The 25,219-nt window shown below is 40.7% G+C and overlaps 1 protein-coding gene across 1 annotated transcript in view; it reads right to left on the reverse strand.

Annotated features, from left to right (window-relative positions):
- The window catches only part of MPRIP (myosin phosphatase Rho interacting protein), a 233,971-nt gene that overhangs the window by 183,602 nt on the left and 25,150 nt on the right, over positions 1 to 25,219 (reverse strand). Inside the window, 1 exon segment of the mRNA XM_020967312.2 lies at positions 1,397 to 1,474. Coding sequence (XP_020822971.2) covers positions 1,397 to 1,474 — 78 coding nt within the window.

Raw genomic sequence — 25,219 nt, forward strand, 5'->3', positions numbered from 1 at the left:
AAATTAATGCAGTCCTTCCTTTTAGAGGGCTTACATTCTCCACAACTAAGAGCCTGTCACTTAAATGTGAACCTGAATGCCTTTTCCCCTCTCTAGGCCTCAGTTTCCTCCTCTGTAAAATGAAAGAGTGGGTCTAAATGATTTCCAAAGTCCTTTCCAACTCCAACATTCTATAGCTATGACAAGCCCAGTCACAGGCAGGCTGGTTTTTTAAAAACAAAACAAAACAAAAACCAAAAAATACCAACTATACAGCATAGGCTCCCACATGTTGGGAAACAGCTGGACATGGGGACCTCACAATCTTCAAGTTCCAAGCCACTGGGCCACATTATAGATGAATCAGTGCTTCAGGACCATCTTCAGAGGAAGAGGGTCAGAAAAGTCCTTCTTGGCCCTGGGACACTCCCAAAACACAGAAACATGTTGCAGCATAAATTCTGGAGTTATCCTTAGGAGACAGCGGTTTTATGGATGAAAGTCCTAGGAAACTGGATTATATTAACTTTGTTACCTCCCCTCATTTCTAATGGTCCTTGTCGAAGAGGATCTAAGTTCTAGAAATTTTCAAAACTTAAAAGGACATTCCGGATCCCAAGGGCTAGAAGATACTACTGAAAAGACAGCCTAAAATTCAGGATTGGAAGGGCAGGTCATAGGAATTGAACAGAAAGGGCCGGGTAGCCCACAGGAAGGCTAGAGGACTGGAACCACTCTTCAGGGTAAAGAGGCAGTGCCAAAAGGAGGCAAAAACACATGAAAAACAAAAGGTTTGTGTGATGCTGTCAGCTCCAAAAAGGCTTCCTGACAAAAGAACAAACCACTGGCTGGGAACCATGTTTTTTTAGTTCCTCTTCCTTTTCCTTGTCATGCTTGACTACGCTGAGAGCACCCATGACATTATGAAAAGACCACTCTGATGTCATGACATCAACAAGCAGCTCGTAGAGCACATGAGGGAAGCAGATGTTGATGGACCTGTTTCTAAAATCTCAGGGAATTAATTTGTTTTTAAGTGGAAGGTCTGGAAGAAGATTAGGGTTTGATTTGCTAAAAACTTTTACAATCACAATTACAAAAAACACACTTTCATAATTTCTTTCTGCTTTTAGTCTCCAACTCTATTTTCTCCAGGGCAGATCAGTCCAGAAGACTAGCAGATGATTACCCACTGGGCCCTTTTCTTAAGGGTCCTATACTAAAAGAAACCCTTTCTGTGAAGTCCTAAACCCTATAATGGGTATTTCACCTATCCAGATTTCTTCTTTACTCTGCTCTTATTCACAAACTTCAAAATCCTCCCTTGATTTTCTAGTCTAACAAGTTAAGGTTAAGGAGCCATTTCGAAAAATGAGTTTTAATATGCAAAGGAAAAGAACCACAATTTTTTCCTTACCCGAGACCTGTGCACAGGATTATCAAAATCAGTCCCTTCTGGAGCAAGAAGCAGCCAGCCACCATAAATGGGTTTTGCCTAGAGGAAAAAAACAGGAAGGTCAGAGGCAGTCTCAGACTAAACAGATGCTTTAAGGCCAGGGTCAATAAACAGGCACTCACTAGAAGAGAAGTCATTTCTGCTTAGCAAACTCCAAGAACCTTAAGTCCCTAACTCCAAGATAGCATCTCAAGAGCTAGAGGAAGTTTCAGAAGTTCAGTGGGGGGTAGTTCATAGCTTGTAAGGTTGAGCTTCACCCCCTCTGAAAGAGAAGTCAGTCAATAGGCACTTATTCAATAAATCTATCCATCAATAAAGATTAATTGAGTACTTACTATGGTGCCAGGCACTATGCTAACTGCTGGAGATACAAAGAAAGGCAAAAACATGGTCCCCACCCCCAAGGAGCTCACATTCTAACGGATGAGACAATATGCAAATAACTGGTACACACAAGGTATTTACACAGTAGACAGAAATTAATCTCAGAAAGAAGGTACTAGCAGCCAGGGAGGACCAGGAACATAGCTCCTGAAGATGGTGGAATTTGAGCTCAATCTTCGAGGAAGCCAAGAAAACCAGGAGGTAGAAGTGAGGAGGTAGAGCATTCCAGACAAGGAGGACAGCCCACGCCCAAAAGCATGGAGTCAAGAGATAGAAAGCTATGTTTGAGGAACAGCAAAAACTGCATCATGAGATCATAGAGTACTCCAAAGGGAGCAAAGAAGACGGGAAAGGCAGGAAGGAAATTATGGCAGAGGCTGGAATATAGATGAAGACAGGACCCTGTAAGGGACTAGCACAAATGATGAAGATTTGCAGAACCTAATCACTACGTAAAAAACACAATTTCCCCCGTCCCACTGGACAGCACACCAAAGAGGACAGCATCCTATAAAGAATCCAAGCAAAAATCTCTCCCACCTATGGCAACAGGCCATCAAGTACTCATGTAGAAAAGGTTGGGAAGACATCTCTAAGCATACAAAAGTCAATATTCACAAAGATTTGAGCTAACAACCTCCCTCCCCTAAAAGTAAAAAGAACCCAGGTCCAAAGTTTTCAGTGAATAACAAGGAACCAAAAATAATAAATACAGCTAACTTTGAAAGGCAATAATAAGACTATAACACGAGTAGAAATAGGATTGAGGGTCAGAGAATATGGGTTCAAATCTTTTCTCAGTCACATTCACTACCTTGACCTTGGGCAAATCATATAGGCTATTCAGGCCTTCAACAGCCTCTTTTTTAAAACGAGAAAGTAGGCAAAGCACTTTACAGAAATTATTACATTTGATCCTTACAACAACCCCTTGAGATAAATGCTATTATTATCCCCTTTTTATAAAAGAGCACATTAATTCTGAGAAATAACACATAATGCCTAGGGTCATATAGGTGATAAGCTTCAAAGGTACAGGTGCTAGTAGAACCTAAGTCTTCCTGACTCCGAGTCCTGCATTTGGAGCATAAGGCTTCACTGTGTGGGAGAAACACTGGACTCCCAGTTTCTAGGGGTAGGGATGGAAGAGACGGCTATAGAGAAGGGGGAAAAAAAGACTGAGAACAAAAACCTCTTTAGGTAAAGCAGAAAAGTGAGAGGGGTTAGAACTATGAGTTCTACTAGGCAGGCCCAGGAAGCTTACTGCTAAAAGGGTCAGGAACTCAGATCACTTCAGACTGAGAAAATAGAACAAAGCCACCAGGCAGTGTGTTTACTAAGCAAACAGAAATCTGACAGCCCCACTCAGAGCCAAGGGTTGTGGGGAAGGGAAAGAGGGAGTGGGTGGGGAGAAAAGATTGAGAAGTAACAAATTAACTCCCAATACAGAACCATGACCTTCCGCCTTACAGTTCCTGTGGTCAGACAAGATCCAGATCTGTGGACAGAAGGTGACCCGGAACTGGCTACACCGCATCCTCCCTTCGGCCAAAATAGATTTGGGGTATACGAGGTATCGGCACCTACTTCACCTTCAGAAGCCCAGTCATAGCTTCCCGTAACTTCCATTCTGTCATTCACTCAAGTATTTTCCTAGCATAGAAGATTCCACCCCTAGAAAATCCCACAGCACTTCACCCAGGAATTTAAATACAAGCGCAGCTAGGTGGTACAGTGGGTAGAGTGCCGGGCCTAGAGTCAAGAAGAGTCTTCTTCCCAAGTCCAAATCTGGAATCAGACACTTACTAGCTGTGTGACCCTGGCCAAGTCACTTAACCCTATTTGCCACAGTTTCCTCATCTGTAAAATGAGCTGAAGAAAGAAATGGCAAACCACTCCAGTATCTTTGCCAAGAAAACCCCAAATCGGGTAGCAAAGAATCGGACACAATTGAAAAAAAGACTGAACAATTTACCGGTAGGTAGAATGGTGATGAATAAATGACCTGGGGAAGGTTGGGTGGATCAGTCTGGGAAATGCTGATGGCAAGGAGACAAGGAAAAGAGGGCTGCTCAAGTTTCACCATTCATTCCCTTTTCCATCCAACAAGTCTTTATTTGACGCCTATCAGGGCTGCTGACAATCAACTAACTTCCAATTCTGATTCTCTTTTTATTTTGTCACATGGCCTCCCTCCCCAACAAATCTGACAAAAATGAACACTTTCATGTAAAAGGACATAAAAACAGGATCATACATGAAATCATCAGTTTCTATTACCTAACTGAGTGGTTTTTAAAAAGCATATATGAAATTTTAACACTGAAATAACACTGCCTTTCTTGTCTATGTGCCATTTGGAGCTTTTGTCTGTTCTTCATCTCCCTTCTCTCTCTCTCTCTCTCTCTCTCTCTCTCTCTCTCTCTCTCTCTCTCTCTCTCTCTCGTATCTCAATTATTAACTCCCTTTAGTCTTCCAACATAACCAATAAGTAGTTGAGCAAAAAAAAATTTTTTTTTTTAAATTCTACACTGGTCAGCTAGGTAGCTCAGTGGATAGAGCTCTGGCCCTGAAGACAGGAAGACCTAGGTTCAAATTCAGCTTCAGATAACTTACTAGCTGTGTGACCCTGGGCAAGTCACTTAACCTGCTTGCCTTAGTTTCCTCATCTGTAAAATGAGTCAGAGAAGGAAATGCCAAATCACTCCAGTGTCTCTGCCAAGAAAACCACAAATGAGGACATGGAGAGTCCGACACAACTGAAACGACTCAACAACATGTCTAAAAATATATGTTGCATTCTGCAATTACAGTCCATCCACTTCTCTAAGGTGGGAAGCACAACTAATCATTAGTCTTCTGGAGTCATGACTGATCAAAAAGCTTAAGTCTTTCAAAGTTGTTTTCCAAAATGTTCTAGTCATTAATATTCCATTACCTTTAGATACCACAATTTTTTCAGCCTTTCCTCCATTATTGGATACTCTTTCCATCTCTTAGCTACAACAGAAAAGAGTGGCTGGAAATTTGTTTATCCACAGAGGCGTTCCCTCAGGCCACAGTCTGTTGTTTCCTGGTCTAAGTTTCTAAAGTATAGAACAGAACTTTGATGGTCTGATTGGTATGACACTAAATGCAATGTTGGATTTTGGTATATTCTTATTTTTATTATAATAATGCAACTATGAGCAATTATTCTCTCTCCAATCATTTAAATCTTCTTTCATTTCAGTAAAGATTATTTTGTATTTGTATCCATATAATTCTTACATGTTTCTCAGAAGGTGGAATCCCAAATATTTTTATATATTCTGTAGTTGCTTTGAATGGAATTTTTTTTCCTGCCTCTTCCTGATGAATTTTGATGGCTACATACAGAAGGCCTGATGATTTTTGTAGGTTTGTTTTATGTTCTGTACTTTGCTAAAGTTATTAACTGCTCCAATTATTTTTTGTTGAATCTATAGGGCAAATCATCATGCCATCTGCAAAAAGTGATAATTTTGTTTCTTCCTGTCCTATGCTTATTCTCACAATTTCTTTCACCTTGTCTTTTTTGCTATAGCTACCACTTCTAACCTATGCTAACAGGGGTAACAATGGACATCTTTATTTTTATCCCTGATAAAACTGGAAAGACCTTGTGTTTTTCCACTAGAAATAAGGCTGACTTCTCAGTTTCAGACACTATTTATCATAATAAAAATTCTTATGCTTTTCAGTGTTTTCAAAATAAGTATAGATATCATATTTTGCCATGTTCCTCTATATTTACAGACATAATTGCATGGTTTTTGTTGTTTTGATATCAATATGATCTGATATGTTTCTCGTTTTCCTAATATTGAACCAACCTTGCATTCCTACTATATATCCAAACTAGTCATAGTGAATAATTTTTAAAAATATTGCTACAACCCTTTTGCCAATATTTTATTCAATAGTTTTACACTGAAGTTCATTAGAGATAGTCTAGTTTCTTTCCCTGCCTCTGTTATCAGGACCATGTCTATTTCATAAGAATTTGATAGAATCCCTTCACTCCACTTTTTTCCCCCCCAAACAATTAGGTAATATTGGATTTAATTATTTTTGGAACGTTTGAGAGAATTCACTTTGTAAATCCATCTGAGTTTTTTCAAGAGTTTTATGGATGGTTCAATTTCATCTTTAAAACTGGAGTGTTTAACAAAACATGAAATAGAGTTTAATCTTGGTATTCTGTGATTTTGTAAATACTTATCCATTTCATTTATCATTTTGTTAGCATATAATCAAGCAAAAGAACTTCTAATGATTTTGCTTGTTTCATCTTCATCTGTTCTGAATTCTTATTCATGTTTACGTTGGCAATTTGGTTTTCTTTTTTAAATCAATTGGCTAATGGTTTGTCTTTTTGTTTTTGTTTTTACAGATCCTAGTTTTATTTATCAATTCAATGATTTTTTTTCAATTGTGTTTATTGCTTTGATTTTCAGAACTTTTTTCATATTTAGATGAGTTTTTTATTTGTTGTTTGTTTTGGTTTTTTCAGTTATATATCCAATTCACTGAGCTGTTCAGTGATGAAAAATAATGAAAGAATTGTTGGTGAAATTACTTAAAAGTATAATTTCCCCTTTAAAAATAGGATTAAATTATTTAATCCTTTAGGATTTAATTCTTTAGGAAAAAATTATTTAGTCTCTAAGTTTCAGCCCTATCTTCAAAGGTCCTTTACTGATTATAATTTTTATTACACTGAGGTCAATGAAGAATGTGCTTAATATTTCTGATTTTCTGCATCTGTTTATGAGATTTTTAATGCCCTAGCACCTGGTTCAATTTTTGTAACAGTGCTATACATGAGAAATATGTACACTCCTTTAGATCCCCATTTAGCAATCATTATGACTTTCCTAAAATTCTATTCTGTTCCTTGTTTATCTTGTTAGATTTATCAAGATCTGAAAGTGATTTAAGTCTCCAAATATTATAACTCTGCTGTCTATTTCTCTCTGTGATTTAATCAGCTTTTATACAACAAGAACACTATAAAGTCAAGCAACTTTGAAAAACTTAACTCTGATCAATGCAACCAACAGCTACAGGGGAACAACAACAAAACAGCCTACCTACCTCCTGACAGCTAATAAGACACAAGACAAAGAAATGTTTTTGGACACAGCCAATGAAGGAATTTGTTTTGACTATGTATGTCTGTCACAAGGGCTTTCAGGAAGGGGAAATGGAGGAGGGAGTCTGAGGAAGAAAGGGCAAGGGAGAGAAAATAAATGCTTGTTAATTGAAAATAAAATCTAAAGAATAAAAAAGAGGAAGGTATAAGAGAAGTGGAATGTGATCAGCATTAGTAATCTGTAATTGAGGTTATTTTGCTCCCAACACCTCTATTCTTTCTCTATTCATCCAGCTTAGACTAAATGGTTCTTAATATTTTCTTTTTAATCCCTCCTTATGATTCTCTCTTCCAAGCTTTATTTGTTCTGCTTGTGACTTTCTTCCCCCAACACACTCTATAGCTTGGTCCTTAAACTCTTCCCTTCTCCATATTTCTTTTGAAAGCCATGTTTTATAAGATTAATAGTTAATGTGTTATTATTTATTAATGATTATTAAATAATTAAATGGTCGATATAATTTATTATTTATTTTAATTACTAACACAGTTGCTGCTTTTTCACCCGGTCTTTTTTATTCTTTGTTACAAGGGCATAGTTCACTCAGTGCAGGGGAAAGGACAAAATTACAAATGACGATAACATATATGATTGATAAAAATGTTTTTCAATTTCACTTAGTCCCGAAGGAAGGAAGGAGAGAGGGAGTGAGAAAGAGGGAAGATGGGGAGGAAGGAAAAAGGGATGGAAATAAGGAAGGAGGAAAGAAAGGAAGGAAGGAAAGAAGGAAGGTTATACATTGCGTAACCTCAATATCTGTAAGCCTGAAACAAGAGAGGGGTTATGCTGAGCAACTCTTGGCAGAGATCATGTCCTACAAGTTTGTAAGTCAGTTGTTTGGAACTCAGAATATATGTTTCCCTAAAAAGTGTCTAAAATTGTTAGATTTTTAGAGTAGTATACCCCTTCCCTAAAAAAAAAAGTTTATCTAAATTAGAAATAGTTGAACAAGGGGCAGCTAGATGGCACAGTAAATAGAGCACCGGCCCTGAAGTCAGGAGGACCTGAGTTCAAATCCAGCCTCAGACCAAACATCTGACACTTACTAGCTGTGTGACCCTGGGCAAGTCACTTAACTCCAATTGCCTAAAAATAAAAACAAAAAAGAAAAAAGAAAAAAAAAGAAATAGTTGAACAGGATGACTATGCAAAGACAGGACCTAGAACCTAGGAATGTGAAGTAGAAAACAGAAGCAAAAGGGGGGGAAAATGTCCTTTATCTGGTCAAAGAAGAAATTTTTAAAATTTTGAAACCTCCAACTTTATACCCTCCTCCAACCTTCCATTTCCCCTTCCCCCAGATTTACAGGGGCCAGGTTTCACTTAGGCATCCAAGTTTTGCCAATTCTACCTACACATCATTTCCATCCATCTCCTTTCTACTCACATGGCATTCATTACCCTAGTTCAAGCCATCATCACCTCTAGCCTGAATTATTACAATACCTTCCTAATTTGTTTCCTTGCTTCGGTTTTTCCTGCTTTCTAATCCGTTCCACAAAGAGGTAAAATTGTTATTTTCAAAGAATAGGTCAGCCCTACTCTAAAAGCCCTTGCCTCTAGCATCAAATACAAATCTCACTGTTCCACATTTTAAAGCCCTCAATTTAGCTACAATCTCTCCAGATCATTATTCTTCTATTCTCATTCTATTCTCTAACCAAATAGCCTATTTACTGTTCCCCATATACTATATTCTACCTCTGGATAGGTTGCCTCCCCTTTACCGAGAATGTTCTCCTTCCTTTTGGAATCCCTTAGCTCCCTTCGGACTCAGCTAGAATGCCAGTTCCCACCTGATGCATTTCCTCATCCACCCCAATCCCTTCCCAACTGTTAGCACCATCCCCACAGTTGTCAGGGGTCTCCCCTCTGAATTACTTGGCAAATATTTTGTTTTTACTTGTCTGTATACATGCCTTCCAGTCCTTTCCATAGATCATGTACCTCCCTCCCCAATCCTCTTGAGAGCAGGGGGCTGTTTCTTGTTTTGTCCTTTGTTATAACAGCATCTGACAGTACCCAGCCAGTTCATAGGTGCTTACTGAATAAACGCTGTCCTAAATTTCAGGCTACACTTCAACTTAGTGATGGTAGCCACCCCTCAAAGAACTCCATTTTTCAATATTACCTACCTTCTATACTCCCAATCAAAACACTCATTCCCTCATTGGAGCTAACCTCACCTATGCATTTGGAGTAAACTGACTTAGTAATTTATGCTGACATGTGAAAAGCCTCAACTTTTCCAGAGGTATTCACATTCATTTAAAAAAAAAAGAAGCTGCTTTAAACCAAATGCTGAAATTGTGCCAAAGTAAAGTAAAAAATGGTTCTGACAATATGAGACAAGGTATTTGTCATTGGCACCAGAAAGATGAGTCAACTCTACCTAGGCAAGTGTCATCTGCCCCTCTGCTACTTACAGACTCTATCCTAAGCACTGCTATACTCACATGTTCTCTAAAACAGCATGGGTTTCTCCTTTCCCCCATCCCCCTACTCCAACATACACTAAGTTGAGGGTATAAGATGAAATATCTATGTATGGGCATTTATAAATCTGGGGTTGTCTACACAGTCTCCCTGTATTCCCACAGGTAGCAGGTTCTTTCTTCCACTTAAATGCTTCTTAGCATCCTTCCCAAATAAAAACTCAAGTTTAAAAGTTAATATCCCCGTGAAGTAGCACCCCACCTTCTCCACTTCTAGGGGTCGTGGAGGAGGAGGCTAGCTCTGCTGGGCCACAGCAGCGTCATCTTACTGAGATCCCAGTGATGTGAGGACTAAACCAGAAAACCAGAAAAACAGCAGATGACTGTTAAAATAAGAAGTGGGAGTCTTGTATTACTGGAGCTGGCACAGAGGACTTGCCCTCGGCTCAGAAAACCCAAAGGATTGAATTTAAGAAATAAGTTAACAAATCCTAATCCGAACCTGTTTGTTCAAAGCCACGTTCATGAAATACATGCTTGTTTTCCAAGCAGACCATCCAAAACAGGCATAAACTCTAGACTATTAAATGATTCCCAAAGAAAATTTACTGAGCAAAACATTCCAGGGAACTATTAGTTCCATAGAACTCAAGTTAGAAAAAGGCCATCAGAATGATCATGTACCAGGCTTCTATGATGGTGCAAATATATAATGGCTAAATAGGAACAACAGGAAGAATGGCCCCTGTTTTAAAATGTTACCTCTAAACCATTTCCCTGATAATTAAATTCAGCCTTCCCTTACTAATCAGTCTTAAAACAGGGCCTGGACTTCCGTAGCTTTGTTCAAGAACTGGAAACTACATAGATATTCAGCAACAGTAGAATGGCTAAACAAATAATGATATAAGAATGTAATAGAATTTTACTGGAAGAAATGACTATAATGAATAAGGAAAAGCATGGGAGAAACTACATGAATTGATGCAAAGTGAAGTAAACAGAGCCAGAAAAACAATATACACAATGACTACAACAATGGAATGGAAAGAACCACAAAATAATTGACAGTCAATGTTGCAAAATTACAAAAAACTCTAGCCCCAAGGAAAAGATATAAGACACAATCTCTTATTCTTTTGCAAAGGTAAGGAAATCCATGGATGTGCAACATGGCATATAATGACATTTTTTCAATGAATGGACTGATTGATTTTGCTGATTGCTTTTTCTCTTCCTCTTTTTCTTAGGAAAAAAATCTTTATTTATTTTATTTACATAAAGAAAGGCTCTCTTGAAAGGGAGTTGGTGGAAAATGCAATGAGAAATTTGGATGATATAAGAACAAAAGATATTAATGAAAATTTGTTTTGTTTTGTTGTTTTTTTAAGTGGCCATCGTTAGAGTATAATCTTTAAATCAGGTCACAAAAAACTAGCTACTTCATACACACCCTGCCTGTCCCTCCTCCATCCAGGTGTTCAGCAATGAAACTCCAACAGCCTATGCTCACTGGCTTCCCAGGCTCTCTTCCAAGACAGCCAAAACAAAGTCACACTGTCCTAGGCCAAAACTGGAACCCATGTGACAGGAAGAATTTCTTGTCCTTCTGGTCCTGCACAATGTCCAGGGGCGAAACTTCTCCTCCCGTGGAACCTCATTCCCTTTCCTCAAAGGCATTGGCAGCTATGCTATTCATTCATTCATTCATTCAATAAGCATTTATTAAACTTCTATTACATGCCAGGGGCTGTGCTAAACACTCAAGATTCAGAGACCAAAAATAATTAATTATGAAACAATCCCTGCCCTCAAGAAGCTTACAGTACCACAAACTCCACAGAGCATAATTTCTCCCCTGCCAAATTTCCCTCACTTCCTCCCCTAATATATTTCCACAAGAAGCCTGAAATCAAGCCTTATTCAACTTTGGGGTTTTCTCCTTCTCTACTACCTCTTCCGTATCCCCTCTCACTCACAGATCCAAGCTGCTACAGGAATACAGGAAATTATTTCAGCTCTGGGCCAGCAGATGAAAGGACCACACAGGAAGATGAAGCGTCCTAGCTGGCTTGACACAAGGTTGCCAAGATGCACGTGGATGCCACCATTCCCCTCCTGGCTGTGTTTCTAACTCACCAAACTTTACCACCCTAGCTAAGCTGACTTCTCTCAGCCGCAGCATGCTACTGCCAGGCCAGTCTTCCCACTTAGGTAAGTGCCTTCCGGGGCCTTCGTCTGGGGACCAGCCCAGCCTGGACATACTTCATTCTCTCTCAGCTGAGCTTCTAATGTTAGGGCCTTCACCACCATTCCCCTGCTCCCCACATCTTTTCAGCTTCCTCTTATGAATTGTCTTATCCCCCACCCAAAACTTATTCCCAGCACTCAGTACAGTGCCTGGCACATAACCAATGCTTAATAAGTGTTTGTTGCCTGACTGCTTGCCATCAGAAATTTGTAAACATCTACACAAAAAGAAGGAAGTACTCACTTATTCAGAACCAACTGCATGCTAGGCACTGTGCTAACTGCTTTACAAAGATTATCTTACTTGATCCTCACAAGAACTCTGTTACATAGGTTTTTATCATATATAACCTATGTCAAATTGCTTGCCTTCTCAATGGGTGGGGAAAAACAGAATTTGGAACTCAAAATTTGGAAAAAAAAAAAGAATGTTAAAATGGTTTTTACATATAATTGGGGGAAAAATAAAATATCAAATTAAGAATGTGGGGGAAAAGAGAATTAAAAAAAGTAGGCATCATGATCATCCTCATTCCACAATCGACGAAACTGAGGCAAACAGAGGTCACACTTCCCCAGGGTCACACTGAGGCCAGATTTGAGTGTGGGGTCTTTCTGACTCAAGGCCCAGAGCTCTATCCACTGCACCATGCAACTGCCTCTGCAAACCACCTTACAAAGAGCTCAAGAAGGCATTGGAAGTATGTTTGAGGAGGAAAAAAACCCACTGGATTTGGAGTGAAAAGACTATGGGTTATAGGTTCAAATCCTACTCCAATGCTTGGCTTGAGTCTTTGCAAAGCACTTTACATGCATCTGAATCCTCTAGCAACTTGATGAATTAGGCACTAGAGATATTCTCATCCCTATTTTACAGAGGGGGATACCAAGGTTCACAGAGGTTAAGTGTCTCACCCACAGTCACAAAGCAAGTATGAATCCATTCGTCCTCCTTACTGAAAAGCCATCTAGCTCTCTCTCCATTATGCCAGGAGTTAATTGTTCTGGGATGGACTAGGGGCTTTCTAAGGTCTCTTCCAGCTTCATATTCTATGACTGCAAGAACCATAATGACTACATGTGGCTCCAGGCCAGGGGTTCTTAACCTTGTTTGTGTCATGGACCCCTTTGCCAATCTGGTGAAGCCTAGGGACCCCTTCTCAAAAGAATGTTGTTGTTGTTGTTGTTGTTGTTGTTGTTGTTGTTGTTTTATATTCATAATTGAAGCAAATGTTAAATTTCAGTTGTTAGTCATTTTCAATTGCGTCCAACTCTATATGACTCCATTTGGGGTTTTCTTGGCAAAAATAATGGAGTGGTTTGCCATCTTCTTCTCTAGCTCATTTTTTACAGATGACGTTGAGGCAAACAGGGTTAAGTGACTTGCTCAGGGTCACACAGAGAGTAAGCGTGTAGGAGCAAAACTGAACTCAGGTCTTCCAGCCTCCAGTCCAGTGCTCTATCCACCACATCACCTAGCTGCCCTAAAGATGGTGTGGTGTTAAGACATTTGCTCTGGCACTCTGAACCTCAGAGACTGCCTTCATAAAAGGGAGATACCAATACATGCCTTACTTATCTCACAAGGTTGTTCCCAAATGAAGTAAGAGGTGCAAGGCTCTTTGTTACCTTAAAGTCTATGTGTAAATGTAAATGATATTCAATACAAGTTTGTTACCCAATAGTTAAAGGCAGGCCAGAAGCAAACAATGGAAGAGACCTTGTGGTTTTATGAAAACGATAACCACACTGGAGAGTCAGGAGAGAAACACTGCAGGTGGATGGTCTTCAGATCTCCCACTACTTAACTCACTTCTCTGAAACCAGGTCGCAGCAAATCAGCTATCCAGGCAGGGGTAAGACTGACTGACTAGGCGAGGTAAGATGGCTGATGGAAAAGATCGAATAGAATGCAATTATAAAAAGCCTGAACCCTCCCTCCCAGAAGAATTTTTGTTGTTGTTCAGTCATGTCCAACTCTCAGTGACTCCATTTGGGGTTTTCTTGGCCAAGATACTGAAATGGCTTGCCATTTCCTTCTCCAGCTCATTTGACAGATGAGGAAACTGAGGCAAACAGAGTTAAGTGACTTGGGTCACACAGCTAGTAAGCATCTGAAGCAGTCCTCCTGACTCCAGAACCTGCACTCTATCCACTGTGCCACCTAACTCCCCACCCCAACCCCTGAAATGCTGCAAGTAAAAAACAAAAATCAAACAAAACACTATGTTCTGCACAACTCCTCTGGAAAAATGGATATTAATCAATCAACCAACCAATAAGCATTTAGAAGTGCCTATGCTCCAGGCACTGTGCTAAGCTAGGGATACAAAAAGAGACAAACAGACCACGCCCTCAAAGAGTTTACAATCTAAGGGGGAAAACAATAAATACAAACTAGGTACAGGATAAATAGGAAATAATTAAAAGAAAGAAAGCATTAGGATTAAGAGGGGTTGGGGAAGGCTTCCTGCAGAAGGTAGGATTGTAGTTGGGACTTAGAAGGAAGCCAGGCAAAGCAATGGAAAAAGACGAGGAGGTAGAGCATTCCAGACATAGGAGGGTCAGCCAGAGAAAATGCCCAGAACCTAAGGACGGAGTGTCTTGTTTGTGGGACAGCCAGGAGGTCAGTGTCACTGGACTGAAAAGTACACGTCAGAGAGAAAGGTGGAAAAAGAATGGAAAGGCAGGAGGAAGCTAGGTTATGAAGAGTTATGAACACAACAGAGGATTTTGTATTTTATCCTGGAAGCAATAGGGAGCCACTGGAGTTTACTGAGTAGGTAAGGGTCCAATATGCTCGGGTGCTTTAGGAAACCTGCTTTCATGGCCAAAAGGAAGATGGGACTGTTGCAATAGTCCAGGTGTGAGGTGATAAGGGCCTTTACCAGAGTGGTGGAGGTGGCCGTTACCAGTGAAGAGAAGGGGGTGCATTTGGGAGACGCTGAAAAGGTGAAATTCACAGGTCTTGGCAACAGCTTGGATATGGGAGGGTGAGAGATAGAAAGGAATCCAGGAAGATTCCTAGGTTATGAGCCTGAAGGACTGGGAGGCCCCTCTATAGCTATGAGATGGAGGATAGGGAGGGAAGATAACGAGGTCAGTTTCAGACACATTGAATTTAAGATGTCTACTGGACATTAGGTTTGAGATGTTGGAAAGGTAGTCAGACACAAGACTGGAGGTCAGCAGAGAGGCTGGGGCAAAATAGGTACATTTGAAAATCATCAGTATAAAGACAGAAATTAAATCCATGGGGACCTGATGAGATCACCAAGTAAAGTTATAAAGAGGGAGAAGAGAAGAGAAGAGGGCCCTGTGAGACACCTATAACCATAGAGGTAGCAATCTAGAGAAAGACCCAACAAGGGGCAGCTAGGTGGATAGAGCACCAGCCCTGGAGTCAGGAGGACCTGAGTTCAAATCCGGCCTCAGACACACGACGCTTACTAGCTGTGTGACCCTGGGCAAGTCACTTAACCCCATTGCCTAACCAAAAAAAAAAAAAAAGGATAAACAGAAAGACCCAACAAAGAGCAGTCAGATAGGTAGGAGGAGACCCAAGAGAAAGCCTAGAGAGAAGAGAGCACCATGTAGGAGAGAGTGATCAGCAGAGTCAGAGGCTGCAGAGACGTCAAGGAGAATGAGGATTGAGAACAGGCTGGTGGACCTGGTAACTGAGAGATCAACAGGAACTTTGGAGAGCAGTTTCAGTGGAATGACACAGTCGGAAGCTGAACTGTAAAGGGTTATGAGACGGGAGAGAAAGTGGAGGCCCCTATATAAAGTGGTGACCTTTTCAAGGAATTTAGCCACAAAGGACAGAAGAGATATTATTGGGGATGGAAGGATCAGGTGAGGATTTTTCAGAATAGGAGAGACATGGGCATATTTATAGGTAGTAGGAAATGAGCCAGTGGAGAGGAAGAGAATGAAAATAAGCGAAAAAGTAGAGATGGGGGGGTGCAATATGTTGGAGGAGATGGGATGGAATGGGATTGCTTGAAAAAGTAGATGGATTAACCTCCGGAAAGAGTGAAGCTATTCCATCATGTGAGACAGGGATGAAAGAGGAGAGAGGAACAGAAGGCAAGTGAGTGACAGATGAGGCAGAGGTGAGAAGAAGGAGCTTGTGGCAAATGGGCTCAATTTTTTCTGTAAAATATGAGGCAAGTTCTCAGCTGAGAGGGCAGAGGAAAGAGGGGAACCATGGAAGGTTTAAGGAGGGATGAAAAGATTTGGAAGAGCTGTTGTGCAGAACGAGATAGTGAGATGATAAAGGAGACACAGCAGGATTGCCTAGCAGCAGAAAGGGCCTGGTTGACGTTGTGCAATATAAACTTCTGAGGGTAGCTAGGTGGCACAGTAGATAGAGTGCCAGGCCTGGAGTCAGGAAGACTCATATTCATGAGTTCAAATCCAGCCTCAGACACTTATTAGCTGTGTGATCCTGGACAAGTCACTTAACCCTGCTTGCCTCAGTTTCCTCATCTGTAAAATGAGCTGGAGAAGTAAATGGCAAATCACTCCAGTGTCTTTGTCATGAAAACCCCAAATGGGGTCACAAAGAGTAAGACATGACTGAAAAACAACTGAACAACAAATCCTTTCAACAACCCTGGGACATATACGCTATTACTGTCCACATTTTAGAGATGCATACACTGGGGCTGAGAGAATTTCACAGGATGGTCAGTTTTAGATAGGTTGTTGCAATCTGCAACCATTGGAGGGAACTCCAGAATAGATGAGACTACAGATCTATTTGAGTATATAATCCAAGTAAGAAACAGAAGGATACTTACTCCTTAGACCCAGAAGTCCTCAGTGAAAGGATATGACAGTCAATACTTCATAGGCTAACCCTCCCCATTTATCCCAATGGGACTCCACACTGGGCAAGCCATATAGCAAGAATGACCAACATACAGCAAGAGACCAAAATAGACCATAAGATCATCTTTTGAGTGTTTGGTAGGTATCTGCTCTCTCTGCGAAGACAAAATGAAATACAAAAATGTGACCCCGGCACTAGAGCTCATCTAGGTTCTGAGGTCTATACTAAAAGGGCAGGGGCAAGATATAAAACAGACTGAGGAAAGATCCACTCAAGGATTCTAAAAAGTGGATACTATCCCCAAGAAAACTCTCTCAGGAAGCAAATTCCAATTAGTCCCAAATGATGGACTCACCCCTACCAATGGATAATCCACTCAGGTCAATGTCCTTGCAGGAAATTCCTTCAGAATAATTTCCTCTCGTTAACACTGGCCAATTTTTTAAGATGATGATGATGATGATAATGATGATGATGACGACAACGACGACTATGATGATGTTAGCATTTATGTAGTGTCCAAGCTGAAGTAAAAAACCCTCTGGCAGAAAGGTCTATGGGCAGAGTGTGCATTGCAGTTGATATTTCTTTTGTGGTTATTTAATTGGCTTTTTTTTTGCAAAGGAGTTTGTTCCTGTTGGTAACTTCTCCATATGTGGCTTACTGTTTGGCATTTCCCATACTCTGAGCCACAGAAAAAGGGGAAACAATGCTTCTACAGCCAACTCCCTGAACATCTTTGTGAACTTATAAATAATTTACTGTCTCTCCTCTTTATTTCTTGGACTACTTATTAAATGGAAGCCAGTAAATGGGGTGTGTGAGAATATTTCTAAGACTAATCACAGACCTTCCCTCCACCAAAACTTACTGGTTGCCCTGGCTACAAAGAAGATAAAAGCACTTAGAGAAATACATATATATATACTCATGTGTATATATGTATAATAATAATACCTAACATTTATATAGGGCTTGCTATGTGCCAGGCACTGTGCTAAGAGCTTTACAATTATTAACTCATTTGATCCTCACAACAGCCGTGGGAGATAGGTGCTATTATCATCTCAACTTCAGAGATAAGGAAACTGCTGCAAACAAAGGTTAAGTGACTTGCTCAGGGTCACACAGCTAGTAAGTATCTGAGGATGGACCTAAACTCAGGTCTTCCTGATTCCAGGTCTGGCACTCCTAATTCAAGATTAAGTGAACTCAGGGCAGGTAGGTAGCGGAGTGGATAGAGCACCAGCCTTGGAGTCAGGAGGACCTAAGCTCAAATCCAGCCTCGACACTTGACACTTACTAGCTGTGTGACCTGGGCAAGTCACTTAACCCCACCGCCTGGCAAAAATAAAAATAAATCAATAAGATTAATGAACTTCCTGATAGGATCTGTCCACCCCACCCAGGCCAGCCTACAATACTAAGCACTCCTTTTTCTCTAAGTATGCAAGTAAAACCAACCTGTAAACCACAAAGTGTTATATTACCTCAGCTATGATGATGAGATTTCAAAAATTACTGATTTATTCAAAAGAGTGAGGTCCACTTCCAAGCAGTCCTCTTGGGAGGTTGCATGGCTATTCCAATAAGACATCTATGGCTCAAAATACCATTATAAGCCTCACGAGAGCCTTCCTGCCTCATTACTTTGTCCACATTTCATTTTGGGGGACCCAGGCTCAGATTTCCCAATTTGATCTGCCTTTTATTCAACACATTCTGCACAGAATGCCACTTGGTACTTCCCAAAATCAAATTCACCAAAAAAAACACCAAAATAAAACAAAAAAAAAACCAACCACAACAAAAATCCAGCCTCAGACACTGTGTGACCTTGGGCAAGTCACTTAACCCCAACCGCCTCACCAAAAACAAAACAAAACAAAACAAATTCACCGTCAGAGGATAATAATTTACTGCCCCTGAGGACAATCCAAAGAACATGCTATAGGCTGTTAAAAGCAGTTCCCACTGAAGAATGGAAGGAATGTTGCAAGCAATGCCCACAGCTCAGAGTATATAACTTCCCAAATGGTGTACTTTCAAGCTCAGGTACAGGGTTCCCAACTTGTGGACAGAGGACTATGGGAGGGCCACAGACTTTGGGGTGAATCCATGGGCAAATACCTTCTGAACACGTAAGAGTATGTCTCATGCACACAAGTAAGATACAGGGTACTGCATCCTAATTATTCAAACCAGCAGCACTAACACACTTGCCAAAAGATTCTAACCACTAATTGGAAATGATTACAACCCACTACTCGTACTGCCAATCATCTACAGGGAAAGAGACATTACAAGGACGAGAAGGAGGAAGGCAGCTATGGTACCGTAGAAATAGGATTCGACTACTCCCCCATAGAAGGTAAGCTCGCTCCTTGAGAACAGGGACTGTTGACTTTTGTCTTTGTATCTTCTCTACCTAGCACATAACAGGCACTTAGCAAATGTTTGTTAATTGATTAGTGGTAAGGAAACCTGGATTTTACTCCTATCTGTGCCACCTCTGTGATTTTGGACAAATCGTTTCCTTTCTCTTGGCCTCAGTTTCCTCATCTGTAGAGTAAAAGGGTTGAGCAAGAGGATCTCTAAGGTGCCTTTCAGTTCTACAAAAAAAAAAGAGACCAAAACAGGGGCCCTGGAAAGAGAGGACGGGTAAGATACACAGAAAACCAAAAAACAGGCCCTGCCCTCAAGGAAGCCTCAAAGTCTAATGGGAAAGACAGTGTGCAAGTAACTACGTACAAACAAGATAAACTGAGAATAATTTTAGTGGGAAGGCCCTAGAGGTAAAAGGGAACCTGAAAGGCTTCTTATATCTTATTTATTTTTGGTGAGGCAATTCAGGTTAAGTGACTTGCCCAGGGTCACACAGTTAGTAAGTGTCAAGCGTCTGAGGAGGAATTTAAACTCAGGTCCCCTTGACTTCCAAGGCTGGAGCACAATCCACTGCACCAACTAGCTGCCTCCTAAAGGCTTTTTATAGAAGGTGGGATTTTAGCGGGGACTTGAAGAAAGCCAGAAGGCTCCCATGAGGAGGAAGGGAGTTCCAGGCATGGAGCATGGCCAATGAAAACGATCATAGGAGATGAAGCCTTGCTCGAGAAGAACAAGGAGACCGCATGCAGAATCTTCGGAGGGAATAGAGTATAAGAACACTGGAAAGGTAGGTTAGGAAGGGCTTTAAATGCCAAACAGAGGATTTTATATTTTATTCTGGAAACAACAGGGAGCCACTGGAGCTTGCTGGATGGGAGGTGGGATGGGAGGAGGGATGGGAGGAAGACACCTTTAAATATTAAAGCTAACTAATTAAATAATTAAAGATAACTTTAATAACTGAGTGGAGGATAGACTAGAGTAGGAAGAAGCTTGAGGCAGGTAATACAGTCTACGGAAGGGAGTGAGGTATAACCCTGGCAAGGGAGGTATGTGCCAGGTTGTAAAAAGCTTTAAAAGCCAAACAGGAAGTAGCTATCTCTCCAATCTAGTTCCACGTCACCCCACAGAGAAGGGTCAACCGACTTGGAGACTCCTAAGACAAAGTCCAAATTCTTCAGCCTGACAGTTTAGGCCCTTCATAATCTAGCCCCACTGGATCCTATCTAAATATTTCCCACACCTCCCAACGCTAAAGGGCTGGACTCTTTACTGCTCTCTACATGTGCCAAAGCTCAGGTGTTCAAATCATATTTGCTGGACACAATCCAATTCTAACCTCTGAGACTTCACTCATGCCATCTTCTTCTCTTGAAATGCTAACTCTCTTCTTGACAGCTCCAACTCTTCCCCTTCCCCTTAAAAACCTAGCTGAAGTCCCACCATCCAGCCTTCCCTCATTGCTCCAGCCCACAAGGATCTCCCCGTTGAGCAGCTCAGCACTTTACTGTCTTTTAAGTGTTTCATGGACGTTAGTCTTTTTTTTTTTTTACATTAGTCTTATTTGCCCACCTGAACTAGAAGCTCCTGCTGGGCAGGAACTAGGCTGCGTTTTCTCATCTCCATACCAGTGCCTAGTATAGTGTGGCAGACAGAAGGCACTCACAAAACAATTGTTACTTGATCAAGAAAAGCTCTCAGCTCTGCTAAAAAACAAAACAAAACAAAATTTAAAAACCTACCTATAATTTGAGAAACATACCAAGCACGAAGCAAGCTAAGAGTGCTATTAGTCCAGCTTGACAGCAGGCCCCTAAAAGCCAGGCTTAGAAGCCATCAAGACAAACACGGCAACCTATCTTTCCAGCCTTATTAGATATGCATTACTTCCCAAACTCCATTATACATCCAAACCGGCCATTTCTCTCCATTCCTTACACGCTGACCTACAGCTCTCTGTTCCTACACCAATGGGGGGTGGGGAAAAGAGGGTCCCTCTGACTTCCTCAGCTCAACCTCACTGAATACTTCTCTTCCATTAAGAGGCAGTTCAAGCCCCAACTTTCCTGATCCTTCCCTCATCTGCCAGTTTCCTCCCCAATTACCTTGCATTTATTTTGCATTTATTATATACGTGTGTGTGTGTGTGTATATATATATATATATATATGAATACACTCACACACACATACACACATATGCAGATGTGTCCCCCTCATTGAGTGGGATTCTTTCTTTAACTTTTATTTTTTGTCTTTGTATCCCCAGCACCTAGCTCAGTGCCTGACATGTTGGAAACACTTAAAAAATGCTGGTTGACTGAGATTAACATACACATACATTTTGCCAAACTCCTTAAGATTATGAAATCCAGTCAAAACAAAAAGCAGGGTGCGGGTGACAGAAGAGACAAAGAACAATTGGAAAGTCACTCAGAGACAGAAGTAAAACCAAGTTCTAAGGAAAAAGTTAACCTCAGAAAACACTGACACCAGAAGAGAGCCAACTTGAAGGGCAGATGGGGCCAATTATCCTGGGGCTTGGATTTCTTCTGGAGAAGACAGTAGGGTTTAAAATCAAACCAAACCAAGAAAACTTGCACCATTCCCACATGCCACTGTTCCCCACCAGGCCAGAGGAATGTTGTTGCTGGTGAAGGGAAGAAAGACCATGTATAGATCCAAAATTCGACCAAAACACCAGTCCATCATAAAGGCCCAGGCTGGGGGCTATCATTGAGACCCCCAAAATATTAGCTTATCTCAAGTAGGAAGTAACAATGTTTTCACGGCCCATATGGAACCCTGAAATCTCAAAGTCAACTTTTACACTTCTAATTCTTTCATCTCATCTCCAACCAAAAACTCAGAATTGTATTCATCCATCATGGGGTAACAGAGTATTAGATTTGGAGTCAGGAAAAACCTGGCTCTAAATTTTGCTTCTGTTCAGAGGATCAGAGAACATTACATTATCCCTGCCTGGGACATAACTCCCTCCTTACCTTTGCCTCTTAGAATCCTTAGTTTCCATCAAGACTTAACCCAGGTGCCACTTTCTCTGTGAAGCCGTTCCTGATTTCCCCTAAATACTTTGTATTTATTTTGTCTATTCTTATATATGTAGTCTTCTTCCCCAGTAGAATTTAAATTCTCTAATTCATTTTGTTGCTGTATCTCAAGGGCCTAAATAGCAGACTTATAATGAATGCAGCTGAATGAAACCAGGATTCAAATTCTCCCTCTTACACTTAGAAACAAGTCATTTACTTGGCCTCTGAGACTCAGTTTCCTCATCTGTAAAACAGGGATACTAATACCTATAACACCTACTTCACAGGATTGTTGTAAGGATAATTAGGCCATGGATGGAAAGTTTCGAAAGTGCTCTATAAATGTTAGCTATTATTATTATTATTATTATCATTATTATTATTCTAACTCAGAGCCAGGGGAAAACAAAGTACAAAGAGAATGAAGTTATCACACAACCTTTAAATATTCACAGGACTTCACAGTTTCCAAAGGACTTTTCCATATGATCCTGACAACTTAATCCTGACAACTAGCCCATAAAGTAGGCAGAGGACAGTTTATCATCCCCTCTTTACAGCTGAAGAAACAGACTTTCAGAGTTTGACTCATCTGTTGTTACAGCAGGTAACCGGCAGAGCAAGGCCTCCAAACCAAGTCTCTGGACTCCAGGATCACTGCTCCTGTGGAAAAGCTAAACTCAGGGAAGTAAGAACTTCAACACAACTCAGTGAAAAGGGAAAATCCTGGCTATATACCCAGTGAGCTACAAGCATTTGGGGGAATTGCCATAATCTAGGCCACTTTTTTTCATAGAGCTGTCTCCTGGCTTGTCCTTCCTAGCCATTTTCACATCATGCCGCTGCCGGCCATGGAGTCATCTTCATCCTCCTCCTCTTTCTCCTTCCCCTCCCCCTCCTTTTCCTCCCAGAATGATGGACCCTGGAACCTTCACCTTATCCAGAAGACGACCATCTCCTTTGCTTCGTATCTGTATCTCCAGCACTTACCACAGTACCTGGCACAAAGTAAGCACTTAATAAATGAGTTAGCACATGTAAAGTGTTTTCCAGACCCTAAAGCGTTATATAAATGCTAGCTATTTGTTATGATTATCACCATTATTACAAATCCAGCAAGGCAATCAATCAACAAGAATTTATTAAACGTCTGTTATGTGCCAGGCTCCATACTACCACATACTACAATGTACGAGGGGTACAAAAACAAAAAAAAATCCCTGCCTTCAAGAAAATTACATTCTACTCAATGAAAAACTGAACTTCAGAGAGAGAAAATTATTTGCTCTGACTTGAAATTCAACATCCTAAGCATGGGGAATATAAAGATATGATGTATACTCTGCTCTAAAGAAATTTATAATTTTGGTTTGCCCACCCCAATGTTCTCCCACTCTAGTCCATCCTCAGCTATCAAAGTTATCTTCGTTAAGGGCAGACCTGACCACGTCACCTCACTATTCAATAATCTCCAGTGGCTCCCTATTATCTTTAGGATCAAATATAAAGTGCTGCATTTGGCTTCAAAGCCCTTCCTAATCTGGCCCCAATCTACCTTTCCAGCCTTTGTATACTTTACTCCATTCACAGACTCTAGGATCTAGTGACACTGGTCTCCCTGCTATCTGCCCCACAAGACACTCCATTTCCTGACTCCATGAGTTTTCATGAGCTGTCCCCCATGTCTTCCTTCTTGTTGTGAAGTTATTTCAGTTATGTCCAGCACTCCATGAACCCACTTGGGATTTTTTTTTTAATTTTGGATTATTTTTTTAAATTAATTTATTTTTAGTTTTTTTCAACAATCACTTCCATAAGCTTTTGAGTTTTAAATTTTTCTCCCTCTCCTTTCCCACCTCTCTCCCCAAGAAGGTGTGCAATCTGATATAGGCTCTATAAATACATTCCTATTAAAATATTTTCATATTAGTCATGTTGTAAGGAAGAATTAGAACCAATAGAAGGAACCACAAGAAAGAGGAAACAAAACACAACAGAAGAAAAAGAAAAGACCAAATAGTATGCTTCAATCTGCATTCAAACTCCATAGTCCTTTCTCTGGATGTGGCCTGCATTTTCTATCATGAGATTTATGGAGATGTCTTAGATTTTTGCATTGCTGAGAAGGGCTAAGTCTATCAAAGTTAGTCATCACACAACATGGCTGTCACTGTGTACAAGGTTTTCCTGGTTCTGCTCACTTCACTCAGCATCAGTCATTTGTGATTTTCCTGACAAAGATCCTGGAGTGGTTTGCCATTTCCTTCTCCAGCTCATCTGACAGATGAGGAAACTGAGGCAAACAGGGTGAGGTGTCTTGCCCAGGGTACCACAGCTTGTAAGTGTCTGAGGCTAGATTCAAACTCAGGTATCCCTCACTCCAGACCCAGTATTCTATCCATTTTGCCACCTAGCTGCCTCTTCAATTCTCAGCTAAAGTCCCACCTTCTACAAGAAGCCTTTTTCCAGTTTACCTTAAAGCTGTCTTTCCTCTGAGATTAACTCCAACATATCTTGTTTGTACATAGTTGCTTGCATGTTGACTCCTCCATTTGATGGGTAACTCCCCGACGGTAGAGGCGCTTTTTGCCTTTCTCTTTATGCTGAGGACTTAGCACTGTGCCTGGTAGATTTAATAAATGCTTGCTGATTTGACTTAAGGTGGAAAGTAAGATAGGTGGGTAAATAATTAATTATGATATAGGAGAGAACATAAGTGCAAGAAAAGGTTCAGGAGGGGCAGCTAGGTGGCGCAGTGGATAGAGCACCAGCCCTGAAGTCAGGAAGATATGAGTTCAAATCCGGTCTCAAACCAAACACCTTGACACTTATTAGCTGTGTGACCCCGAGCAAGTCATATAACCCCAACTGCCAAAAAAAAAAAAAGGTTCAGGAGAAGAAAAGAGAATGCAAAGAAGTCCAAGAAATATGCAGATGAAGAGGTCACTTTTAAGCAATGTGTATACTTAAGTGAGTGATAAGGAGGGCTCTGTGGAGAAAAATGGCAGCTAAGCAGGAACTCAAGGGTAGAGAAGGGCTCCAATATTTCAACAGACAGATGCATTTTTGCTTTGTTTTGTTTATTTTGGGGGCATTTTTTTTTTGAGGCAGGGGAAGAGAGTGGAACCAATCCAAGCCACTGGGAACAGCAAGAACAAAGATACAGAGATAAGAGAGAAAAGAATGAGACCAAGGAATGGTGGATAGGATGGTCTGAATGGAACGTAGAGAACATGCTAGTGAGTAAGATGAGGCTAGAAGGGA

The sequence above is a fragment of the Phascolarctos cinereus genome, unplaced genomic scaffold, assembly GCF_003287225.1.
Source record: "Phascolarctos cinereus isolate Bilbo 61053 unplaced genomic scaffold, phaCin_HiC Scaffold_4;HRSCAF=312, whole genome shotgun sequence".
In the NCBI taxonomy this organism is placed as follows: Eukaryota; Metazoa; Chordata; class Mammalia; order Diprotodontia; family Phascolarctidae; genus Phascolarctos; species Phascolarctos cinereus.